Raw genomic sequence first — 24,778 nt, 5'->3', positions numbered from 1 at the left:
GCCAAAGCTTTAGCTTTGGCTGTCCAGGCATGATGGGAGTTGAAGTTTTGCAACTGTTGGAGAGCCAAGGTTCCCTACCCCTGCTCTAATATTATATATATATATATATATATATATATATATATATATATATATATATATATATACATGAGAATTTACTAAAGTTTACATGAAAATAAACTAATGCTGAAAAATCTTGCACTTCTCCCAATACTCAAAGAGGACTTTCTCTGTTTTTGTATAAATTCTAATAAAGTTGGATTGGGAAAAAAAAAAAGAAACAAAACAATTGCTAGTCACATGGCCATAACCACGCCTCCTCCCTTTACAAGACTTTAGTGGTTTTCAACAAATGGACGATAATCTTTAGATCACATGACGGCCAGCCAGTGAATTCGCCAATCAAGTGTTAGACTCCTCCCCTTCTGGCACATCGCGGTCACGTGATTGGGTGCAGTAGGTACAGTGAGGCCACGCCTCGCGGTCGGCGGGAAGTAGTTTGATTGTCCCGTGTTTTTCTTATGTAACGGGGAGGAGGCGGCGGCATCATGAAGCGGGCACAGGCTGCCACGGATCACCGGGCACAGGGGCACATGGAGACGCTGGCATCGCTGCAGCAGCAGAGTATAGAGCTGGGCAGAGTGGTGCTGATAGGGAGCGCCCAGCACAAGCCGCAGCCTACAGTCAGCCCCGTGCTGCTGCTCCAGTGAGTACACACCCCTCATCTACTACAACTCCCAGCATCCCTTACCGTAGATTCCCCAACCTTTTGCTTTCCAGCTGCTGCAAAACCTTATTTGTAGCTTTACGTTATAATCAGAAGACCAAGGCCAGAACCTCATTAAAGGGCTTGTCCAGGGAAAAATCTTTTTCTTTCAAATCAACAGGTGTCAGAAAGTTATATAGATTTGTCATTTACTTCTATTTAAAAATTCCAAGTCTTCCCATACTTATCAGCTGCTGTATGTCCTGCAGAGAGTGGTGTATTTTATCCAGCCTGACTCCGTGCTCTCTGCTGCCACCTGTGTCTATGACAGGAACTGTCCGGAGCAGTCCCATAGAAAACCTCTGCTGCTCTGGACTTTCCTGACATGGACAGAGGTGGCAGCACTGTGTCAGACTGAAAAGAAAACATTTCCTGCATGGAATACAGCAGCTGATAAGTACTGGAAGACTTGAGATTTTTAAATAGAAGTAGATTACAAATCGATATAACTTTCAGTTGATTTAAAGGAAAACGATTTTCTCTGGATAACCCCATTAATTCCTAACATTTTGCTTGGTTTTCTATTGATGTCTATTAAGTTTTTTTCTTGACTACCAAGCGTTAGGCCATCTCCTCCAGTCCAGTTTCCCAATGCTCCTTCATATACCAGAGCGTCGCCCACATCGCACTCCCCAGTATCCTTACAGATCTCCCATGTATGTTCTTCCATGTTGGCTTTGGCTCATGATGTTTCTTTCCCAGACAGCTGGAACGGCTGAAACAGCAGAAGTCTGTGCTGGAGATCAGGATCAGAGCAGGTACTGAGTATACAGTATACAGCTTCCTGTCATCTTACCACTCAATATATGATGTCTATATGGGTGCATAGCACAGGTGGAAAACTGGTGGCCTGGCTGTTGCAAAACTACAATTCCCATCATGCCTGGACAACCATAGCTTTAGCATTGCCTGCCCAAGCATGATGGGAATTGTAGTTCTGCAAAAGCTGTAGGCCCATGAGTTTGACACCCCTGCAGTATATAGATTATCCAGATTCTGCATTGCACTGCACAGTCTATGTGAAACCTTTGTGCCTTTTAATTTTAAAGGGGTATTCCCCATCTGAGGAAGTTTTGCCCAATCCACACGAATGTTGCAGAACTTTAAACTTTACAGAAAACCTGTTAAATGATATTGAGTTGACCTCCAGCAGCTCATACCCCAGACTGTTCTCCTGGATCATTGTGGGATAGTGGATTGATGGATCCTATTGTTTTACTTTGCAGGTGAAATATCAGCAGACGACTTTCCCTCCAAGAACCTCACAAAGGAGTTTATGACTGAGGCGTAAGTTATTTATCGGATTATCTCATTAAAGCAATTTTTTTTCTCTTCAAATCAGCTGGTGCCAGAGATTTTTTATTTACCTCTATTTAAAAATCTCCAGACTTCCAGTACTTATCAGCTGTTGTATGTCCTGCAGAAGGCGGTGTATTCTTTCCAGTCTGCAACGCAGGAGAGATTTTTTATGGGGATTTGCTACTGCTCTGGAGTGACACTTCCTGACATGGACAGAGGTGGCAGCCGAGAGCACTGTGTCAGTCTGGAAAGGATACACCACTTCCTACAGATACACCACATACAGCAGCTGATAAATACTGGAAAACGTGAGATTTTTGAACAGGAGTAAATTACAAATCTGACACCAGTACCACTTTTAAGTAGGTAACTTCTTTTCTAGGAGGGCTTATGTATTTCACACGGAGGAGGCCCCCCAGTTAGTGCTTCCCTTTATGGGCCAGAAAAAATAGCTGATTGTAAAGCAGCAATAAAGGCCAATGTTACTACCAATGGCTGGTTTGGGAAATGCAGGGCTGCACAACCCCGGGACCTGGCACTGTTAGGCCAGATTCACACATCCGTTTTCAGTCTTTGATATATGGTCCATAAGCCGTAACAGCTTAGACCCTCCGCTACTGAACTGATACAGCCGTCTCAGTACAGTAGTGTAAAACTTTAACTATCACTATCTGTGATATACAGTCAGCTTATGGACCGTATATATATATATATATATATATATATATATATATATATATCACAGACTTGTGAGTCTGGCCTTCCAGATACTAAGCCTGATGTCTCTTCTGATGCATGTTAGAATTAAAATATACATTACTACTACTGCATATTGCTAATATACAACAGAATAGACATTGGGAAGGCTCAGTATCTCTAGTGGTGCATACAGCAGCACTTGCTATAATAACTGAAGGGCCAGGGCTTGAGCCCTGCAGTTCCTGACACAGCCATTGGTGGCAGCAGAGGGACTGTGTTGCCCATTACTGCTGCCAATCAATGCACAAAATATATTTATTCCTATCTAATATCTCAATTTTATTTATGTATTTTACAGAATTGCATCTTTAGAAAAAGACATAGAAAAGCTGAAAGTTGCTCACCAAAACAAGTCCCTGGTACTACGAAGGCAAGTATTACCCCCAGCTGTAGTGCTTTGTAGAAGTAGATGATCCTATAACTTCAGATCGTGGACTCAATAGATACAGGGGCACCTCCCCTGTGGATTAACACTTTGTTCGTGAGGAGTATGTCGCAGATATTGTATACTGGACGCATTGAGTCATGAGGAGAAACAGTGAACCAGTTCAAGTTGGGATTAAATGGATATTGGCCCAACGAATGGGATTTATAGGCTGTCCAAGTATGTGCCGCCAATTCAAAACATAACCTGATGTTAGGGCTAGGCGATATGGGCAAAAAAATTAAATCTCGTTTTTTTGTTGTTTTTTTTTTTGGGACGATTCCTGATTTAAATCTTGATTTATTTATTTTTTTTATTTTTTTTTCCATTTTTTGCTAAACAAACAACATTTTTCTCCTTGCGGTGTCAGATACTATTTTAATGCCGTTGGGGACAACTGTTTTGCTTCACAGTGTAACAGTGCTCCACTTGTGCCCCCACGTAGTAGACAAGTCCCCTTTGTGCCCCATATAAGTAGGTTTGCCAAATATGTGCCACTCTGTGCCCCCATATAGTATAGGAGATCTTCTTTGTGCCTCTATCTATGTAGGGTGTAGTAGTAGTAGTAGTAGTAGTAGTAGTAGTAGTACAGGTATAGATGAGGGGGACTGGGGCGACAAGGGCAGACTGGAGATGAGTGGGGTGACTGGGGGTGACCGAGGGGACCAGTGGTGACTGGGGCAGACAGGGGTGACTGAGTGGGACTAGGGTAGGGACAGGAGTTGATGACAGAAGCCAGGGGCAGAAAATAGGAGCGGCGGCTTTTTAAACTTGGCACCGACCGCTGCAAGATTGGCAGCAGGAAACAGAGGCTCATCGGGTTGGGCAGGTGGGTGGAGGTGAGTCCTTAGTCCGGGAGAAGCAGCATCGGCCGATACACGAAGTCACTGGCGGCTGCTGGACCAGCGAGCCGGAGCTTTGTGGAGGGTGGGCAGTGGCCTGTTGATGGATCCCAGGAGATCGGGCAAACGACGGAGGTATCTCCTGTGGTGGGCAGATGTAAAAGCAGTGTGCTGGCATGTTTGCCTTATAAGACTTTTTTTTTGGGGGGGGGGGGGAGTGTGTCTTTCAATTTTTCATTTTCTTAGCTTTTAAAGAGCTGTGTGACCTTCTCATTACAATTTTATGTTCATTACATTACAGGATACAGTTGTATGATGCCATACATAGGAAGTTGTTAGAGAAGGACCCCGAGTCAAAGTAAGTGTAACTTATGTGTATTATATTGGATATCCCTTCTGCATGTGATCAATGTATCAAAATTGGCTCATGGGTATATTCACACGAACGGACTTGCAGTGAGATTCTCGCTGTGAGTCCGGCAGGTCCTGGCAGTTCCCACACACTATATACTCGCTGCGGTCTGAACGACAGCAGCGAGTATGTAATTCTGCCGCCCTTAACCCCTTCTGCTCCCGCCCGGCTCCCCCGCTGTAAGCATACATTACCTGTCCTCGCTGCACGGGTCCGGCGTCCTGCTCTCCCATCCGGCCAATCAGTAGCTGCGGCTGGGCAACACACTGACTGACGGGAGAGCAGGACGCCGGACCCCTGCAGCGAGGAGAGGTAATGTATGCTTACAGCGGGGGAGCCGGGCGGGAGCAGTAGGGGTTAAGGGTGGTAGAATTAAATACTCGCTGCGAGACCGTTCGGTCCGTTCGTGTGAATATACCCTATAAGAGAAATGTAACATCCCATAATGACCCACTGCTTAGTATATGTGCATGGTGGGTGGCGCCATTAGCATTGTTTAAAGGAACACTATCAGCAGGGTTATGCAGACAAACCTGCTGATAGCTCCCAGTATCCCATTACCTTCTCTTACCGTTCCTCTGAAGCTTTACTCCTAAAGAAATATGTAAATTAGTACATTAGGAGCACTGGGGGTGTTCCCCGGCCCCTCGGAGCACCATTCGGCTTGCCTTCAGTCCCCTACATCCATGCCTACTTAAGACCGGCATGCTGATGCATACTTGTATATGTAGGCATGAATGTAAGAGGCAACAGGCGAGGCAAACGTTGCTCTGGAGGGGTGAGAAAAGCCCCCAGTGCTCCTAATGTACTAATTTACATAATTTTTTTTAAGATTAAAGTTAAAAATGGCAGGACTTACAAGTATCATAGGAGCGGAGATGGGAAGAGGAGGCAAGGGGCGACTCAGAGCTATCATTTAAAATAAATTTTTTTAATGTACACAAATTACTTACATTAAAATTCAATGAACGGAAACCGTAAAAAAACAAGTATGAACTTAGCCTTGCAGTAGGAGCTGAATTGCTAATTCCTATCAATTATTTTTTAGGCTCATACATGAGACCATAGAGCACAGTAGGAATCTTTGCAGACAGATACTAAAGTCACATAAGGTAAGGCACGATGCAGGAGCAGCGGAGCTCCATGTCAGTATGTTATGTCTCATGGATTTAACTGGGATTTCTTCCTTGGCCAAGTTATGAAACTTAATGCATCAAAGGGGCTGTCTCACAACAACCACCCGTGTTCATATGCTCTAGTAAGAGGCGGACTCTGGACCCTGCTCTATAATGGAGAGTGCTTTGGTATACGGCAATAGCAGCAGTTCATGGGGACTAAGGGCCCTATTACACAGAGTGATAATCATTCTGTGTAATAGAGAGAAGGATCAGCTGATGAAACGATAATCTGCTGATCATTTCTTTAGATCCAGACCTAAAATTGCAGAGCGTGCATTGCTATGTGTAATAGCAATGTGTGGCAGACGGCTAGTGACTGTGTAAAATAAATACATAAACTTCTACATACCTGTCCACACTCCCTGGCGTCCTGCTACCTTCGGCCCGCTCCTGGCACTGTGTGAAGTGACTTGACCGCTCAGGCAATCACTGCAACACTATCCAGGTGATTGGCTGAGCGCCCTGTGACTTCACACAGTGCCAGGAGCGAGCCGAAGCTAGCAGGACTTCAGGGAGTGTGGAGGAGATATGTAGGAGTTTTTTATTTTACAAGGCCTGTTTGGACATCACTAAGGATGTTCGTGCAGCCCTTGCTGGCTGATTATCGGGCACTGTATTGGCTCAGTAAGTGAGCACCGTTATAGGGGATTGTCACTCACTTACAGAAAGTCATCAAGACATGTTATAGGGTCCTTAGTCTTTGTTCACATAGCATTTGGAGTTTACAAATTTGGTTTTATGTTATAGCACTGGTGCAGCACAGCTCTGGTTTCAGTCATAATCAGGCAATGGGAGGGCAATGCAAAATATATATGTGTATGTGTGTATATATATTTTGCATTGCCCCCCCATTGCCTGATTATGACTGAAACCAGAGCTGTGCGGGCTGTGGCTGCTGGAGAGGATGATGGCAGGGGGACACTGAGGGACACAGGGCACTGGAGGGACACTGAGCATCCCTCTGCCATCATCCTCTCCAGCAGCCACAGCCCGCACAGCTCTGGGAGTCACCATGTTATCCAGGAAGTGACATCACTATGTTATCCAGGAAGTGACATCACTATGTTATCCAGGAAGTGACATCACTATGTTATCCAGGAAGTGACATCACTATGTTATCCAGGAAGTGACATCACTATGTTATCCAGGAAGTGACATCACTATGTTATCCAGGAAGTGACATCACTATGTTATCCAGGAAGTGATATCACTATGTTATCCAGGAAGTGACATCACTATGTTATCCAGGAAGTGACATCACTATGTTATCCAGGAAGTGACATCACTATGTTATCCAGGAAGTGACATCACTATGTTATCCAGGAAGTGACATCACTATGTTATCCAGGAAGTGACATCACTATGTTATCCAGGAAGTGACATCACTATGTTATCCAGGAAGTGACATCACTATGTTATCCAGGAAGTGACATCACTATGTTATCCAGGAAGTGACATCCCCATTTTATTCAGAAAGTGAAGCCTTGATGCAGTAGTAAGTGCAGGGAAAAAAGCACTTTATGAGCATTTCCTGCAATAAGTGTATATTAATAATTTGTATAACATTGTAAACATGTAAACACAAACACAGTGTAAAGCCAGCCTTAGAGAAGCCAGACTCATGGTTCAGTTGTGTGTTTTTTGTTTTTAAAGCAGTCCTTATTTTTAAACTTCAATTGACATATTAAAGGGAATGTGTCATCAGGAAATTACTTGCACTTGAGTGCGCTTAGTAATGTTCCGCATTCATCTCAAGGGGACAGACTCTTGTCGTCTATGTCCATGAGCCTTGCTGTAAAACTTGTGCTGGGCCCACCTCCAGTACTCCAAGCTACCTAATTTGCTTATTTAGAAAACGTCGCAGAATGTGAGAATTGGGCGGCAGATTGAAGAAAGATTCACGCAAGCAGAATTAGTGCAGTGGCACCCATGGAGGCATATGAAAACCTTAATATGTGGTACATTGGCTTTGAAGGGAGCCTGTCTTGCCTGTCAGGAGAGGCTGTCTGAGATCTGGATTTTCGAACATTCCCTTCCTATGTTGGTAATTTGCCACTATAAAAGATTTCCGCTAGACTTTGAATTCTGAGAAGGAATATTGTTACCACTACTCCATTCCACTGGATAGTAATTTTACATGACTATTTGCATCAAATTTCACAAATGCTGTTTATTATACATATGAATAATTTAATGGACTTTTTTTTTTCCTTGTAGAAAACCCTCACTTTGGAAAAAAAATTGATTGCGGTCAGAAAAAAGAGGTTGGGTAAGCTACTTTGGACACTTAAGACATTGAAATAATTATTTTTAGTTTGCCTGAGTTTGCCCTCTCAGGTTACAGTCTTCATTCATTGTCACACCTCTGATACTCTATTGCATACTGAATGTAGTATCAGACTTTTCTCATGTGGCATGTCCCAGGGATGGACCATCTATCGTATATTAGCACAGCTTCACGTCTCCTCCTGCGGCGCTGACAAACTGATGCTAAGGAGTGTGCACTTTCAACCCATTCTACTCTAGGTTTTCTCTTCCTCTATAAAAATACACAAACTCTGATCTCTTCCCTCCCCCCTGCAGACTGGTATCCATGGGCTTGTATGATCTGTCCACCCTAACAGCATGGATGCTTACCTCTTCTTGCACACTTACATCCTCCTCCACCTCTTCTTGCACACTTAACATCCTCCTCCCACTTCTCTGTTGGTATCTCTAAAGTACTGTAGTATGGATATAGGGCAGTTAGGTAGAATAGGTGTAAGCCACACAACTTTTGCTTAGTAGCAACAGTTGTGTGGCCTACTCCTATTCTGATCTCTACTTGTCTGATCTCTAGTCCTCCATAACTTGTGCTTCTATACATTTATCTTTTGTCATCCTGTTTTATGGGCAGAACTTAAAGAAACCTCTACGGCAGTGATGGCGGAGCTTAAAGCCGCAAAGGAAAGTGCAGACAGCAACCGTACTCAAATGGAAAGTGAGGAGTTAAAGAACTTAAATAAATTAATTGCACAAGAAATTGACACAGTGACTGTGGTCCAGAATGTTTTTCAGGTAAGGGAACATCTAGACTTTGAATTTGCTGTTATGTTAATATGTGCTGAAGTTAATAATCTGACGTATATGTGTACACAGCCCTAAACTGTTCCTGTCATGGATAAAACTTTTGATATGTCAGAGAGACATTTCAGAAGTTTTCCTCTGACATGGTCTGAGTGTTCAGACCACGACCGATCAGGAGAGTGATCGGAGAAAGATGCACACATCTCTTTCCACTCTGTGTCTATGTGAGCGAGATGGCCGCATAGACTTACATTATGCTGCCGCATGCAAGCTTCTTCCAGCTCTTTCCCCTGATCGGTCTGGGTCTCAGAACAATAAAAACTTTTAGATATGTTGCTCTGTTGTAACAAAAGTTTTGGTGACGGTACCTCTTTAAATTTTTCCTGTGTTTTGAAAAAAAACCCTAAAACATTTGACATGTCAGAAGTTTTGATTGGTTGAGGTCCCCCTCAGTCTCACTGCAGGAGACTTCCATAGGCTTAGGGCCCTGATATACTGTCCGAATCGGCCAATTATCGCTCAGTGTATTAGAAACAGCGATCAGCCAATGAAACATGGCCGACAGCTGACGATTGCCCAAACACTTGATACCTTAATTCTCCCCGCTCCTGGCCTTCTCTTCTTTGCTCTGCATCTTCCCTTTGATCTGTCTTGCTGATATATCAAAGCTTTTTATTATTGACCGGTATTCTTTAAAGAGGTATTCTGCTCAGCATTAATTTTTAATGTGTTGCAGCCCATTCAGAGAACATAAACTGCCTATTCTTACCTCTCGACACTCCCCCTGGTCCCCCGTCCTACGTCATCGCCAGGGACTGAAGCTGCAGGAGGACACCGGGGAAGCAAAGAGAGGTACGATCAGGCTGTTTATGTTCTGTGAATGGGCAGCCACATATTAAAAATCCTGAGCGGAATACCTCCATTGATTTTAACGGAGCTGCCTCAGAGGGGCGGGGTTTGCTCCCACTGGAGGTGGTCCGGCCCTCCTCCAGTACTTCAGCCCAGGCTGGTGTTCAGTAATAGACCGGTGCCGTGATGGTACATTTGCTTTAAGTATCGATTCTTTATACCTTTTAGAGATTTGCTTTGTCATTCAATCCACATTCTCCAAGTTAAACATTTTCTTGTGATAAGTCTAAAATAAAATCCTGTTGGCCGTCACAGTTTTTCCTAACTTTATTTTATTTTATTTTTTTCCTCCTCTCTTCAGAGAATAATTCTCAGCAGTCAAGTCAACTGGGCAGAGGATCCAAAGCTGAAAAATCTTGTGCTCACACTGGGCGTTAATCCTGTCTTAATTTAGTCATACTTTTATGTATAGTTTTATCTTTTTAATTATTTTATGTATGTTGTTTTAACATTATTATCCTTAATCTGACCCTGCTCTACTTTTACTACTACTTTATTGGGACGTCTTGTTTCTAGATGATTTTATATTAGTTACCAGTGGTGTTTTGCAACAGTTCCTGTATCTGAATTTTGGATATAAAAAAAAAATCTATGCTTACATCTATTTTGGTAAGATTTGTTTTACTTGCTAACGGGATGAATAATAAAAAGATACGTTTTTTGTCATACACATTTAGACTATGTTCACACTACATAAGAGACCGTCCGTTCCGTGACCCAGGGTTATGGAACGGCCGGTCTCAGAAAAGATCATCAAGATAATCTTTAGCACCGCAGAGTTCTGATGTGGACACTTCCGTGTGTACCCACATCAGAACTCCCCACAGCACACTATGGAGCGTGAGTTCAGAGCAGCTCACGCCACTGTGTACACTGACAGGGTTTTCTGTGGCCGCAAGAAAAGTGAATAGCGGCCGCAGAAAACTGACATGTCAGTTTTCTATGGCACCGCTAGGGATCCCAAACGGAGTGTATACAGTCTGGCCAGGATCCCTTCAGCCTGCAGCACTACGTAAGTTCCGTGGGAATCACGTGTGAACATAGCCTAAAGGGAAACAGACAGTATGGGCGTGCTTATATCCATTCTGCCAGTTTCCAATCCCATACATACCTATAGCAATGCTGCGTGATCTGGATTCCTCTATAAAAACGTTCTTTACTTCTGGCTGTCAGCGTCACAGAGGTGGGTCAGTCACACTAGGGCTGGGTGATTAATTGAATTAATCCGCCTAGGTTTTGACTATTTCAATCTGTTTGAAAATAGTAAATTCGATTTTCAAAGGGAAAAAAAAGTGCGCTCGGACCTGCAGGGGGAGCAGTGGTGATCCGGGCAAGCTGCTCCTCCTGCAGGTCAGAGTAGGACCACACACTCACCCCATACAACCCACCCATAAGATCGCAGTCAGCCCGCACCTGCAAGAGGCCCGCCTGCACCAACGAGAACGCAAGTGCCCCCATTCCCCCCGCCACAAGATTGCTGCCGCCATCTTAGACACAATCAAGAGCAGTGAGTGGACTTATTTTAGTGGAGCAGACAAGGCAGGGACACAGTGGGCAAAAGGAGAAAGTTAAAGGGGTACTCCAAAGAATAAAAAAAGGTTTTCAAATAAACTGGTGTCTTAAAAGTTATATAGGTTTTTTTAAATTATTTCTATTAAAACAATCTCCTGTCATCCAGTAATTATTATCTGCTGTATGTCCTGCAGGATTCTGTGCAGTATACAGAGGTTATACTAATCCCATAACTCAGAAGGACCTGGTCCTCCCCAATCATGGGGTTTAGCCGACTCCACCGCAGCCATTTCTCATAACTGGGAAGGACCTTCTCGCCCCCTAGTGGTCAGGTCCTGAGTAGATCCAGTATTTAGCCATTTCATAGTATATTTGCCATTTCTCATAACTCAGAAGGACCTGGTCGTCTCCAGTCATGGGGATTAGCCGGCTCTATAGCAGCTGTCTATTTCCCGTTATCTGCAGGGACCATTTATTCCCCTATTGGTCTGGACCTGATCTTTCACTGTATTTAGCTTCTTCACGTTGAATCCTATTCTCCATGAGGACCGGTCTCTTAAAGCTGCGGTGACATTTTTATTTGTATTTGGTTCAGTTTGTAGCATTGAATAAAGTGACACCAGTGGATAATAAAATCTTGATAGTAATTTTATTTTTAGCATTTTTTTAAATTTCAGTGGCAAACGGGAACAATATTAATACATAGCATAATTAGAGATGAGCGAACCTGGAGCATGCTAGAGTTCATCCGAACCCGAACATTCGGCATTTGATTAGCGGTGGCTGCTGAAGATGGATAAAGCTCTTAAGGTTTTCTGGAAAATGTGGATACAGCCAATGACTATATCCATGTTTTCCACATAGCCTTAGGGCTTTATCCAAGTTTAGCAGCATCAAATACCGAACGTTCGGGTTCGGATTGACTCGAACCTGAACCCGGTTCGCTCATCTCTAGTCACTATGCAACCCTCATCTGAATACAATAAGTAGAGAGCTCCTTCTGAGTGATGAGATTTAGACGCCTCATCTAGAAATTAATTCCCACTGTCCAGAAGGACCTTTTTCATCTATTATATACTGAGAAGGTGTCACGTACGATAGGTCCTTCTGAGTGGTGGTATTTAGCCTTGGATTAGGAGCATAATTCGTTCCGGGACCGTGCTTCAATTCAAATCACTCTTAAACCAAAGCAAATTTTCCCATAAGAAATAATTAAAATGCAGACAATTGGTTATTTTTTTTTATTCTGAATAACATGTAAAACAGATTAAACAAACATTTAGAAACAGCAGAATATGTGATATTATAAGTTACTGTACAGTAATGGAGAGGATGGGAAACACAAAGGGCTGACAGAGACTGCAGGGAGCATGAAGGAATGAGCAGGGCAGATGTGGGCACATACATGCAGCACTCTCTGTCCGGGGAGAGAGGGGTTACAGCTATGGAGAGATTACCTCCACAGTCCTGTCCCCTGATGCAAGCCCCAGCCTGAAGTGGATCTGCCATGATTTGGAAGGTGAGGTAGACCACCCTGTGCAGATCATGCCCCTCCCACCCAGTACAGGGAGCTCTTAAACCAAAGCAATGCTCTTACACCAAGTTACAATTTTTAAAAACGAGCTCTTGCAAAGTGCTCTCAATCCAAGTTACTCTTAAACCAAGGTACCACTGTACTATTTTCCATACCCCAGGAGAAGGGATGAGTGAACTTGAACTGCAAAATTTAAAGTGACTGTACAACCAGGCCCAGGCTGACCCTTAGTGGGAGGAAACCCTAGCCCCTCTATGATAGGGTTCCATTGATTTTCATAACAACTAATATAGAACTTCGGATTACTTCGGATTTTTTTTTTTTTTTGGCTAATACACAGGTTTAATAAAGTTATATTACTTTGTAACAGGGGTGTAACTAGCGCGGTAGCAGCTATAGTGGTAATACACTAGGCCCCCTAAACCATCATCATTTGCAGCACCTGGTGGCCAAGTGGCCTCAGGGCCGGTTTTAGACTAGATGTGGCCCTGGGCGAAGTTGAAGGTGGGGCCCCAAATGCTGAAATATTTTAGCAACAATTTAAGGTCCCCATACATGTTACTCTTTTGTTGGTGGTACCTGTTGCTCCTGGTGGGTTCGGCCATCAGCGTAAGGTGTATGGGGCTCTCTGGACAGTCCTCTGACAGATGATATCAGTGGACATAGGGGGTCGAGCTTGATGGAAAATCAACGCCCAACCTCTTTGTTCTCAGAGAGATAAGCCGGCATCAGATCTGTATGGCTATGGCTTTCCCCTCTCATAGAGAACACAGGAACACTCAGATGTGCCAAATTTCTGTGTATGGGGAGGACGGGACCGGATGGGACAGATAATTGTCAGCTGAAGGATTGTTCAGCCAGCAGTTATTGGAAGCATACGGCCACTTTTAAGGCCGTATTACACGGCCTGATATTCCGCAGAAGCGAGCGCCAATCTGGTAGAATGGAGCTCGCTTAGAGAGCCTACTACATGGCTCTTTTATGATGCAGCAAAAGCTATGGAGGAGATTTATCAAACTGGTGTAAAGAAGAATTGGCTCAGTTGCCCCTAGCAACCAATCAGATTCCACCTACTTAGAATGTGAGTAATGAAAGGTGGAATCTGATTGGTTGCTAGGGGCAACTGAGCAAGTTTCATTTTACACCATGTTTGATAAATTTCCCCCCCTATGTGTATATATACAGTATATCATTAGTGATGTGTGTGCAATCCTTGCTGTATATAGTAAACAATAAAGATATATACTACCTGATTAAGGTCCCCCGGTGTCCTCAGGCCTTGTCTGTGATATATACTACCTGATCATGTTCCCCAGTGTCCTCTCAGAGCGATAGCGTCCTGATTCGGACAATTTTCGCTCCATGTATTAGGGCCCTTACTCAGTTCAGAAGGTTACATGCCGGGACTGCCGCTATATGCCAGGACTGCCGCTACATGTCAGGACTGCAGCTACATTATGGGTCTGCCGCTACATGTCGGGACTGCCGCTACATGTCAGGACTGCCGCTACATGTCAGGACTGCCGCTACATGTCGGGACTGCCGCTACATGCCGGGACTGCCCCTACATGCCGGGACTGCCGCTACATTATGGGACTGCCCCTACATTATGGGACTGCCCCTACATGGCAGGACTGCCGCTACATTCTGGGACTGCCGCTACATTCTGGGACTGCCGCTACATTCTGGGACTGCCGCTACATTATGGGACTGCCGCTACATTATGGGACTGCCACTACATGCCAGGACTGCCGCTAGTGGTGTAAACACAAGAACTATTTATATGAATTGCATTAAAAAAATAAAATAAAAAAATCACTATAATCAGGACCAAATATTACCTCCATACCGTTATTGAAGAAAACACACTATATATAGGCCAATATTACCACCATAAAGTGACCGCCCCATAATGACTTTATATACACTATATACAGACCAATATTACCACCATAGAGTGACCACCGCATGACTCTTTATATACACTATATACAGACCAATATTACCGCTATAGACTGACCACTGTATAATGAATGACTCTATATACACTGTATACAGACCAATATTATGTGTCTGTAACTCTATGGCTGTACTTTTGGTCTGTATATAGTTTATATATAGAGTCATTATGTGGTGGTCACTGTATGGCGGCAATTTGGCAATATCATTATGTGGTGGTCAATCTATGGCAGTAATGACTATATATACACTTTATACAGACCAATATTATTGCCAAAGAGTGACCACCGCATAATGGCTCTATATACAGACCAATATTACCGCCATAGACTGACCACCACATAATAACTCTATATACAGACCAATATTACTGCCATACAGTGACCACCACATAACTCTATATACACACTATATACAGACCAATATTACCGCCATAGAGTGACCGCCACATAACTCTATATACACACTATATACAGACCAATATTACCGCCATAGAGTGACCGCCACATAACTCTATATACACACTATATACAGACCAATATTACCGCCATAGATTGACCACTGCATAATGACTCTGTATCCAGACCAATATTATGTGGCGATCACTCTATGGCTGTACTATTGGTCTGTATATAGTGTATATAGTCATTATGTGGTGGTCACTGTATGGCGGTAATATTGGTCTGTATATAGTGTCATTATGTGGTAGTCAATCTATGGCAGTAATGACTATATATACACTATATACAGAGCAATATTAATGCCAAAGAGTGACCGCCACATAATGACTCTATATACAGACCAATATTACCGCCATACAGTGACCACCACCTAAGGACTGAATACCACCTTATTTTTTTTTCTCACCGTATTGCCTTATATACATAGGAGCTGCAGCCAATCAGCGGCCTCAGTGGTCACCTGCAGCAATTACATAGGACTGATGAGGCCAGAGAATGGCTGCAGCTCCTATATACAGTCTATTCACCTCAACACTTGGAGTCAGCAGTGCTAATACACACACACCATTATATATATATATATATATATATATATATATATATACACACACCATTATATATATATATATATATATATATATATATATACACACACACACACACACCATTTTATATATATATATATAATATATATATATATATATATATATACACACACCATTATATATATATATATAATATATATATATATATATATATATATATATATATACACACACACCATTATATATATATATATATATATATATATATATATATATATATAAAAATTGAACACGAGGACGGCACTCCAGTAGTGTATAGTGAGGATTTATTCAGCCAATCACAAACAGCTATATATATATATATATATACACACACACAGCTATATATATATATATATATACACACACACACACACATCCACGAAAACACATTATACAGATACAAACCATCCAGTCCACACACTATACACAGGACATGTAACACACACTACATTCATGCATTATACACTTACATTCATACACATTACACACTACATGTACAGTATACTTACCCCCTCTAGCATGCTGGGTGTAGTGGTACATCCCCCTCATGTACCTTGCAGCAGCAGCAGCAGGCTGTCATCCTCACCCGGCAGCCCTCTCCTCCATCGTCCCGACAGCTCCACACCAGAGCAGGAAGTCACGTGCAGTAAGAGGAGCTGGAGGGAGGGGGAGGGGGAGCTACACACACGGAGCAGACACCAGCCCAGCGTCCTGCAGCCTCTGCGTGACCCCTGATGGCAGCAGCCAGGGATCACTCCCAGACGCTGCAGGACGCTGTCTGTGCTCTCCTCTCCTACTGGAACTGCGGGAGGGGGCCCCTGGGGGATGGGGGCCCTGGGCATTTGCCCTGCTTGCCCCCCCCTAACGCCGGCCATGAGTGGCCTTCAGAGTGCTGCAAATGTCCCTTTAAATGCACTTGTTCCTGGTGAGTACTTGCAGTTAAAGTGACTGTACCACCAGGCCCAGGCTGAAGCACTGGAGGCGGCCCGACCCACCCTTAGTGGGAGGAAACCCTACCCCCTCTATGATAGGGTTCCATTGATTCTAATGGAGTCACGTCATGGAGGGGCTGGGGTTTCTTCCCACTAAGGGTGGGTTGGCCCGCCTCCAGTGCTTCAGCCTGGGCCTGGTGGGACAGTCACTGTGTTCGTGCCAACGCATTTGTTTGTGTATCTGTTCGTTCTCCCATAAAGTTTGTTGAAGGAATGCTGTGCTGATTTCGGGGCATACCTGGGATTGGTCAGGTGGGACACATGACCCTGGTGTATAATAATGCCGCCATTCTTCTGCTGGTTAGTGTAAGGAGAGGTTGGCGCTGCAGGCAAGGAGAGATAGGTAGGCCGAAAACTTTACTAACTGCCCTTTTCAGAGCACAACGCTCGGGTCATCTGTGCTGAGGAGCTGGTGGCTGCCAGAACATCACTGAGACAGCAGGAGGGGGTGAAAACATCCACAGATTCCGACCTGTGTTCACATTAGGGAAAGGTTGCTGATTGCAGGCAGGGACAGAAAGGCCTGAACTAGTGTCCTAGAACAGTGGGACCGTCTGGGCTTAGGGCCCTATTCCACCAGACGATTATAGTTTGCATAATCGTTAACGATCTCAAACGACCGCTATTGCGAAAGACCTGAAAACGTTCACTCATTTCCATGGAACGATAATCGTTACTTATGATCGTTATTGCGATCGTTTTTTCTTCTCTATTTATTCGCTATTGCGAACGACCGAACAATGTCTTATTCAATGCGAACGTTTTGCGAATGAGCAACGATAAAAATAGTTCCAGGTCTTATAAAGCGATCAACGATTTCTCGTTCGGTCGTTAATCGTTAACTGCATTTCAACCGAACGATTCAATTTCAATTTGAACGATTTTACGATAATCTGAACAATAATCGTCCGGTGGAATAGGGTCCTTAGGGGCTGGTTGCAAGTGAGAACATCATTGACACAGAGGCCAGTGACAGAGTTTGATAGGGATGCGCTGCCAGGTTGGGTCATCTGTGGGGATGCACTGCCAGGTCTTAGATGATATGGGATCGTGGGGAATGCACCCCCTTGAGCAGCCGCCCAGGTCTTCAGGAACATGGAATACATATTGACGTGATGTGGAAAAAAAACATAATTTTCCACGGATTGCAGAGAAAAAATAGCGGAGGCTTTTGTGGCCCAGAAAAATCAATGGAAGTCTGACTGAGGCCTTAGTAGTGGACAATAGGGATGATTTGCAGGAGCCACAAAGCGCTTCGCTAGGCCCAGTGGTCGGCTGCCTTTGAAGTCCCCAGGTGCCTGGAAAAGCTAGATCCAGTCCTGGGAAACTTCTCACAGTTTTCCAGGACTGGATCCAGCTTTTCCAGGCACCCGGAGAGGAGCGGCACAGGCTAGTGAACCGCTTTGTGACTACTGCAAATTCGGGCATCTGTAGTGGACACCATCAGACTGCTTTCACTACTAAACCAGAGAGGGAAAAAAAACACACACACATAAACAACATAAAATCCAATCTCATAAACACTTTTATTCATAGAAAAGTTATCCTGGCTGATCTCCCTGGAAGGAAAAAAAAAGCACAGAAACGCAGCAGACTGAGGATAGCCCCGCCCACATCAGCATGACGTCATCAAATGTCCTTCTGAGGTATGGTATTTTTGCCTTTACCATTCACATATATATGCAGCGGCCGCTGTGACACGTGACTGTCGACTATCACGTGACGCAGCCTCTTCCCCTTTCCGGCTGCGCAAGTGCCGCTAGGGGTCGCCATGGGGAGTAAGATGGCGGCGGCCAGCAGGGTCGTTCAGGTAAGAAGAGAAGTAGAGGGGAGGGATGTCCCGGGTCTTGTCCTCGGTGCCCGGAGGCCGGGGAGGCCCGTCTGCTGGAGGGAGCTGTGAGAGGGGCGGAGGAGTGCGCTGCTGTATGAGCAGGTAATGGAGGTGACCCTGGCAGAGGAGACGTCAGGGTGACACTGGGAGCCTGGCCCTCCAGATCATGTCCGGACAGCTGTCAGTGTATGATGGGGTTGTAGCCTAGAGACAGCTCGAGGGTGACCGGTCTATAGAGCTATATGGTGAGACCCCAGTATGTACGGACAGCTGCCCAGTGCATTGTGGGTGATCCCAGCAGGGTTCTATCCAGCTGTGCCCTCTGCAGGAGAACTCTGGTATTACATCCCCCTTATTGGTGACAATCACTGTACACTGCTGCAGTATAGGTTGGTGCTATACATATAATAAATATCCTGTATTGTGCTGCTCCTCTGTTGTTGTACCTGTCACTACAAAAAAAACTGTTATAACTGATCTCTAGAACCAGCAGGGAGAAGAGCCCAAGTGCTGCTTCCCTCTACGTGCAATATTAGACAGTCCCAAGTACTCTATATAGAAGTTTTCCTCAGACACACTTAGGGCCCTATTACACGGCTGAATAAGCGAGTGCTGACCTGCTTGATTGGCAACTTTATGCTGGTTAATAAAAGTGGATGGGGCTTCTGGCAAAGGGGTGTGGTCTAAGCACAGACCCATTTACTACAATATACGCCAGAGACCTAGTGTATATTGTAACTTAAATGTACGCTAGCTTGGGGACCCCCCTCTGTATATCGCTGTACGGTAGTCATCACACCCGAGCTGAAGCACTGGGGGTGGGCCAAACCACCCCCAGTGGGAGGAAATTCCCGCCCCTCTATGACACTGCTCCATTAGAATTAATGAAGCCGTATCATAGAAGGGCGGGTGTTTCCACCCACTGGGCGTGGGTCGGTCCCCTCCAGTTCTTCAGCCCGGGTCTGATGGTATATTCCCTTTAAAGGGGTTATCCAGCGCTACACAAACATGGCCACTTTCCCCCTACTGTTGTCTCCAGTTTGGGTGGGGTTTTGAAACTCAGTTCCATTGAAGTAAATGGAGCTTAATTGGAAACTGCACCTGAACTGGAGACAACAGTAGGGGGAAAAGTGGCCATGTTTTTGTAGCGCTGGATAACCCCTTTAAAGTGACTGTACCACCAGGCCCAGGCTGAAGCACTGGAGGCGGCCCGACTCACCCTTAGTGGGAAGAAACCCCAGCCCCTCCATGACGTGACTCCATTAGAATCAATGGAACCCTATCATAGAGGGGCTGGGGTTTCCTCCCACTAAGGGTGGGTCGGGCCTCCTCCAGTGCTTCAGCCTGGGCCTGGTGGTACAGTCACTTTAACTGCAAGTACTCGCCAGGAACGCGTGCATTTAAAGGGACATTTACAGCACCCTGAAGGCCGCTCGACCACCAGGTGCTGCAAATGATGATGGTTTAGGGGGCCTAGTGTATTACCACTATAGCTGCTACCGCGCTAGTTACACCCCTGTTACAAAGTAATATAACTTTATTAAACCCGTGTATTAGCCAAAAAAAAAATCTGAAGTTCTATGTTAGTTGTTATGAAAATGATTTTTTTCATTTTGTCTTTGTTTTCATACAGGTTGTGAAGCCGCATGTGCCAGCCATTAGATTCCCCGATAGGAAAGGCAGTCCAAAACCAAATGGTGAGGGCCGATGCATTTACAGCAGATTTTTTTCTGATTCATCAACCATGCTAAATCCTAGTTATAAATATGTGCTGACTTTACTTCCAGAAATATGGGAATTTTGTATTCCATAATAAGCTTACATACACAGTTCCATAGATCACATTATAGTGACACACACATATCAGGCATCCATTGGTAATCCTAAGTGTCTTTGATGTTCTTTTATCCATAGTACAAGAAGCCTTGAAGTCTATGATCTACCCATTTACCGCACCACCAATAACAGCACATCAGGCCAGCAGTGAAAACCCTCCGGGAGCCCCAAATCCTGCACCGGTCCATAAAGCACATGGCTCTCCAGACACTAGCGAACTACTGAAGTCACTTCCTCAGAAATACAGGAGAAAAGCTGTATCTGCTGAGGAGATGGACTATATACAAGTAAGACAACCACAACTGGCGTGCTGTTGAGTCCTGACAATGGTCTGGTCTCACTATGTAGAGACTAGTCTGTGTGGAGCCTGCACACAGGATTGATCAGTAATTCCCCCTTATGTCTATTATTTGCTAGTCTTATGATATTGGTGATAAATGATGGTAGCCGGAGGGAACCTTGTGGCTGAGATTCATATATCACAGAGGCCTCATTGATGTTGGAAGCAGGAGGGTCTCTTTATATGCCATAATATATTACACTGATTACTCCTAGTTGTAAAGAGAGCAAGTCGCTGGTAATGTTACTCACTTGGACTTTTAAGATCAAGGCTTATGCTAAAGCACTATTGTCCGGCAACATTAAACAGTCGCTGTCCGTTTCATAGCCTGTGTACTCTCTCTAACATATTTGTACATCACATCATTATTCAAAAATGACTCCCTAACCTGGAAAAAAAAATGGAAATCCCTGATCATTCTGTGATAAGGAGTCCAGTGGGCGGTGTCACTCAATGGACTGGACTGCTTAGCATGGAAACATCAGAGATTTCGATTTTTAAGTTAGGCTGGGTTTACACTAACCGATGAAAAACTGATGCAACTGTGTGCATCCGTTTTTTTATTGACTTCCATTATAAAAAAAAAAATCGGATCAAAACGGATCAATTTTGATCCGTTTTTTTTTATATTGGAAGTCAATGGGAAAAACAGATGCACACAGTTGCGTCCGTTTTTTCCATCCGTTTTTCAGCTGTTTTTTTTTTTTTTGCAAAAAAATGGATTGCAAAAACGTAGTGTGAAACCAGCCTAATACTGACTTTTTTTCCCGTGAGGATATATATCAATCTGCTCAGCTCCTCCTACTCTATAACATATGCTGCTTTTCTGATGTGATTCCACTGCTGTTTTGTTATTTGCTCTTTGCTCACATAGGACCTTGCATGGGTTCAATATTCTCCCCACATGCCATCTGTAGTATTGTTACTGTAAATCATTACCCAGCACAGTGCCAGCCTGCTCAGTGCACCGCAGTACTATGTCATGGCACAGCAGAGAGGGGTATGTTCTGTCCTGTGTTTGGACAAGTATGTAAGGGGAAGGAAATTTAAGTGTTCTCTGATCCTGACCCCTGAAATGGGAGAGAATGAGAAATTGCTGGGGCCCTCAGGGTCTCAATAACTGAGCGGGAGCACTAAAATCCTCTCTGAAGGGTTAATCTAACAAAGCCAGGCAGGTTTTCTTAGTACAATGTGCAGTGTTCTTCTACCTGGGCCTCCCCACCCAGAACATGGTAATGATGTTCCCACTGCAGTGCAGGTACCAAAAAGCTGATTGGCAGTGGAGCCGGCCTCATTAGTGAGACCCTTATCCCACTTTTGGGAAGTGCTGCATTAAAGGGGTAGTTCAGCAAAAAATATTTTCTTCGAAATCAGCTGGTACCAGAAAGTTATATAGATTTGTAATTTACTTCTGTAAAAAAAAAAAATTCAAGTCTCCCAGTACTTATCAGCTGCTGTATGTCCTTCAGGAAGTGGTGTAGTCTTTCCAGTCTGACACATTGCTCTCTGCTGCCACCTCTGTACATGTCAGGAACTGTCCAAAACAGTAGAAATCCTTTACTGCTCTCCATGTCCTGCAGGACATACAGCAGCTATTAAGTACTGGAAGACTTGAGTTTTTTTTTATAATAGAAGTAAATTACAAATATCTGGCATCAGTTGATGTGTGAGAATTTGGTTTTTTTTTTTTTTTGCTGAACTATCCATTTAACGTTAACAGAGGCCAATAAAAAGTTAATACCTTATTCCTTCTGAATGTTACCACTTTATATTTTATAGCTACCTTATCAAATGAAGCTTGCTATAGCTGAACTCTTACACTCGAATCCCTTACTGCTGGGGGTGCAACAATCACATATAGTAACGGTATCAAGAAGAGGTGCACTCCGGACTTCTGCCACTTTATTCATGTCATGGAGGTTTTAAAGGGGTACTTTTAAACTTTTTATATAATGCTGTCTTTATTTACAACATAAAGATGCTATTCTTACCTTGCCACATTTCCCCAGTGTCCTCCTGCGGTGCCTCCGGGTCCCCTGCTGAACGATCCGCTGCATGAGTGACTGCTTACTCAGCCAATCACTGATTGAGGTGGGACAGCACTGAGGCCAATGATTGGCTGAGTGGGCTGTCATTGCTGAGACAAGCTTGTTTTGGAAGTGAAATCATTCATCAGGTGACCTGAAGATGCCACAGGAGGTCAGGGGGAGTGCGATGAGGTAGTAATAGGCTCTTTATTATGTTGTCTATCAAAAATTAAGTACCCCATTATCTCCATAAATGTAACAAGGTTTCAGATGCAGTTCCGCATCCGGAAAAATTGTTTGTTAGAGTACTCCTTAGCTATCAAGATGTTCAGGCAAGATGGCCAACCCACAATCCCCAATTATGTATAGATATAGAATGAAACAAATCTACAATCAGAATAGAATGGTAGGTTTGCTTGACATTTTAAGTGTAAGAAAAGAGTAAGTAACCATTGCTTTTCTGGTTCTGTATTTCAGCGCGGAGGTCCTGAATGAAACATTGGCCACCCAAACCACTTCCAGTATACACCTGTTACAGCTTTCCTGGATCTGTGTAATTCTGCATAATTGTAAATGAAAGGATTTAATAAAGGAAGAAGTGACACATGGAAAGCTTTCCACCTCTGTATTCACTTACTATCTACAGGAGCCTTTTACCTATAGAACATGTATCAGTACATTTTGTATAAATGTAATTATCGAATTAAAAGGAATTGTTTTGTAATCTTAGTCCTGGAGTTTACTTGTAATCTGCAGTCAAGGATTTTGCCCATGGGGGTTTGTGCTCTTTACACATCCCTGTTTGTCTTCGTAGTTCATGGTCAGTGATTGTGGGCAGCTGTCTGTGAGCTGCCCACAGCAATGGACTGTGCACATGGAAAAGGGGCTAAAGTCTAGTATAGATAGATTTTTCTGGATGAATGCATGGATCATGTTAAAGGGGTTATCCAGTGCTACTAAAACATGGCCACTTTCTTTTAGAGACAACACGACTCTTGTCTCCAGTTCAGGTGCGGTTTGCAATTAAGCTCCATTCATTTTAATGGAACTGAGCAGCAAAACCCCGCCCAAACTGGAGACAAAAGCGCGGCTGTCTCTGGAAGAAAGTGGCCGTGTTTTAGTAGCACTGGATAACCCCTTTAATCATGCACTGGTCCATAGCTGATTGCACATTACAAATTACAGATGCGTATAAGGGGCCCTATTATTTCCCTGCCCTTTATATCTAGATTGAGCAATCCAAATATGTCCTGTTCTCTTGCCATATAAATGTATTAGAAGGACACATGGTAAATGCGGCTTCCTTTACAACCATGTTACAGGCAATTTAAAACGAATGTGCCATCAGGTACATTCGCTTTAAGTGTAACATATCAATAGAACGGCGCCAGCACGGGGAAGGCGGTGCCGGGCACCAGGCGGGGCTGAAGCACTGTAGGCACCCCCCAGTGGGAGGAAACCCCAGCCCCTTTGTGACGCGTTTCCATTAGAATCGGTGGTACATTCGCTTTAATATAGTCCAAAAATATTTTCAGGCAGGAATCACCTGGCTTCCTTACATGTGATATTGAGTTCCACTATACTGACACTTACACACATTTATCCATGCTAAAAAAAAATATTTTATGTATGCAACGTAAAGTCGCACTACTGTTAATGTCTCTAACCTGATTATTGTAATCAGTAGCTCGTCAGTAACTGATCCGGTGGGGTGCCAACACCCGGCACTCACACCAATTCATTGTGTAGTAGTGGTGATGTGCAACTGCAGCTTGAATTCCCTTGAATAAGACCTGAGCTGCAGTTGCACATCACCACCGCTACACAATGAATGGACACAAACTCGGTTCAGTGTGTTGTGTGGTGCCAGACAGCTGATCGGTGCAGGTGCTGGGTGCCAGACCTTGCCAATTAGTTACCAATGACCTATCTTGTGCTTATCAGTAAATTTTGGCCAGAGTACACCTTTAATAAATATTCCCCCAACATTCTTTTAATGTGATGGCGAGTATATGAATTGCCCATATGACCAGTGTTTTTCCAG

The 24,778-nt window shown here is 44.0% G+C and overlaps 2 protein-coding genes across 2 annotated transcripts; both read left to right on the top strand.

Moving 5' to 3' along the window:
- The first annotated feature begins 421 nt into the window (after positions 1-421).
- Positions 422-11,399, top strand: CENPH (centromere protein H). Its single transcript, XM_069964718.1, has 9 exons — positions 422-706; positions 1,469-1,524; positions 1,993-2,053; positions 3,123-3,194; positions 4,392-4,448; positions 5,551-5,614; positions 7,898-7,949; positions 8,577-8,737; positions 9,957-11,399. The coding sequence occupies exons 1-9, from the start codon at positions 549-551 to the stop codon at positions 10,047-10,049; spliced, it is 774 nt and encodes a 257-aa protein (XP_069820819.1). The 5' UTR covers positions 422-548; the 3' UTR covers positions 10,050-11,399.
- Positions 11,400-18,404: 7,005 nt separating this feature from the next.
- KGD4 (alpha-ketoglutarate dehydrogenase subunit 4) lies at positions 18,405-23,458 on the top strand. Its single transcript, XM_069964717.1, has 4 exons — positions 18,405-18,510; positions 20,165-20,228; positions 20,446-20,654; positions 23,212-23,458. Exons 1-4 carry the CDS (start codon positions 18,472-18,474, stop codon positions 23,227-23,229), a joined length of 330 nt encoding a protein of 109 aa, XP_069820818.1. The 5' UTR covers positions 18,405-18,471; the 3' UTR covers positions 23,230-23,458.
- The last annotated feature ends 1,320 nt before the right edge of the window (positions 23,459-24,778 follow it).

Source organism: Dendropsophus ebraccatus, chromosome 3 (genome assembly GCF_027789765.1).
Source record: "Dendropsophus ebraccatus isolate aDenEbr1 chromosome 3, aDenEbr1.pat, whole genome shotgun sequence".
NCBI lineage: Eukaryota > Metazoa > Chordata > Amphibia > Anura > Hylidae > Dendropsophus > Dendropsophus ebraccatus.
This window is presented reverse-complemented; position numbering and strand designations above follow the sequence as displayed.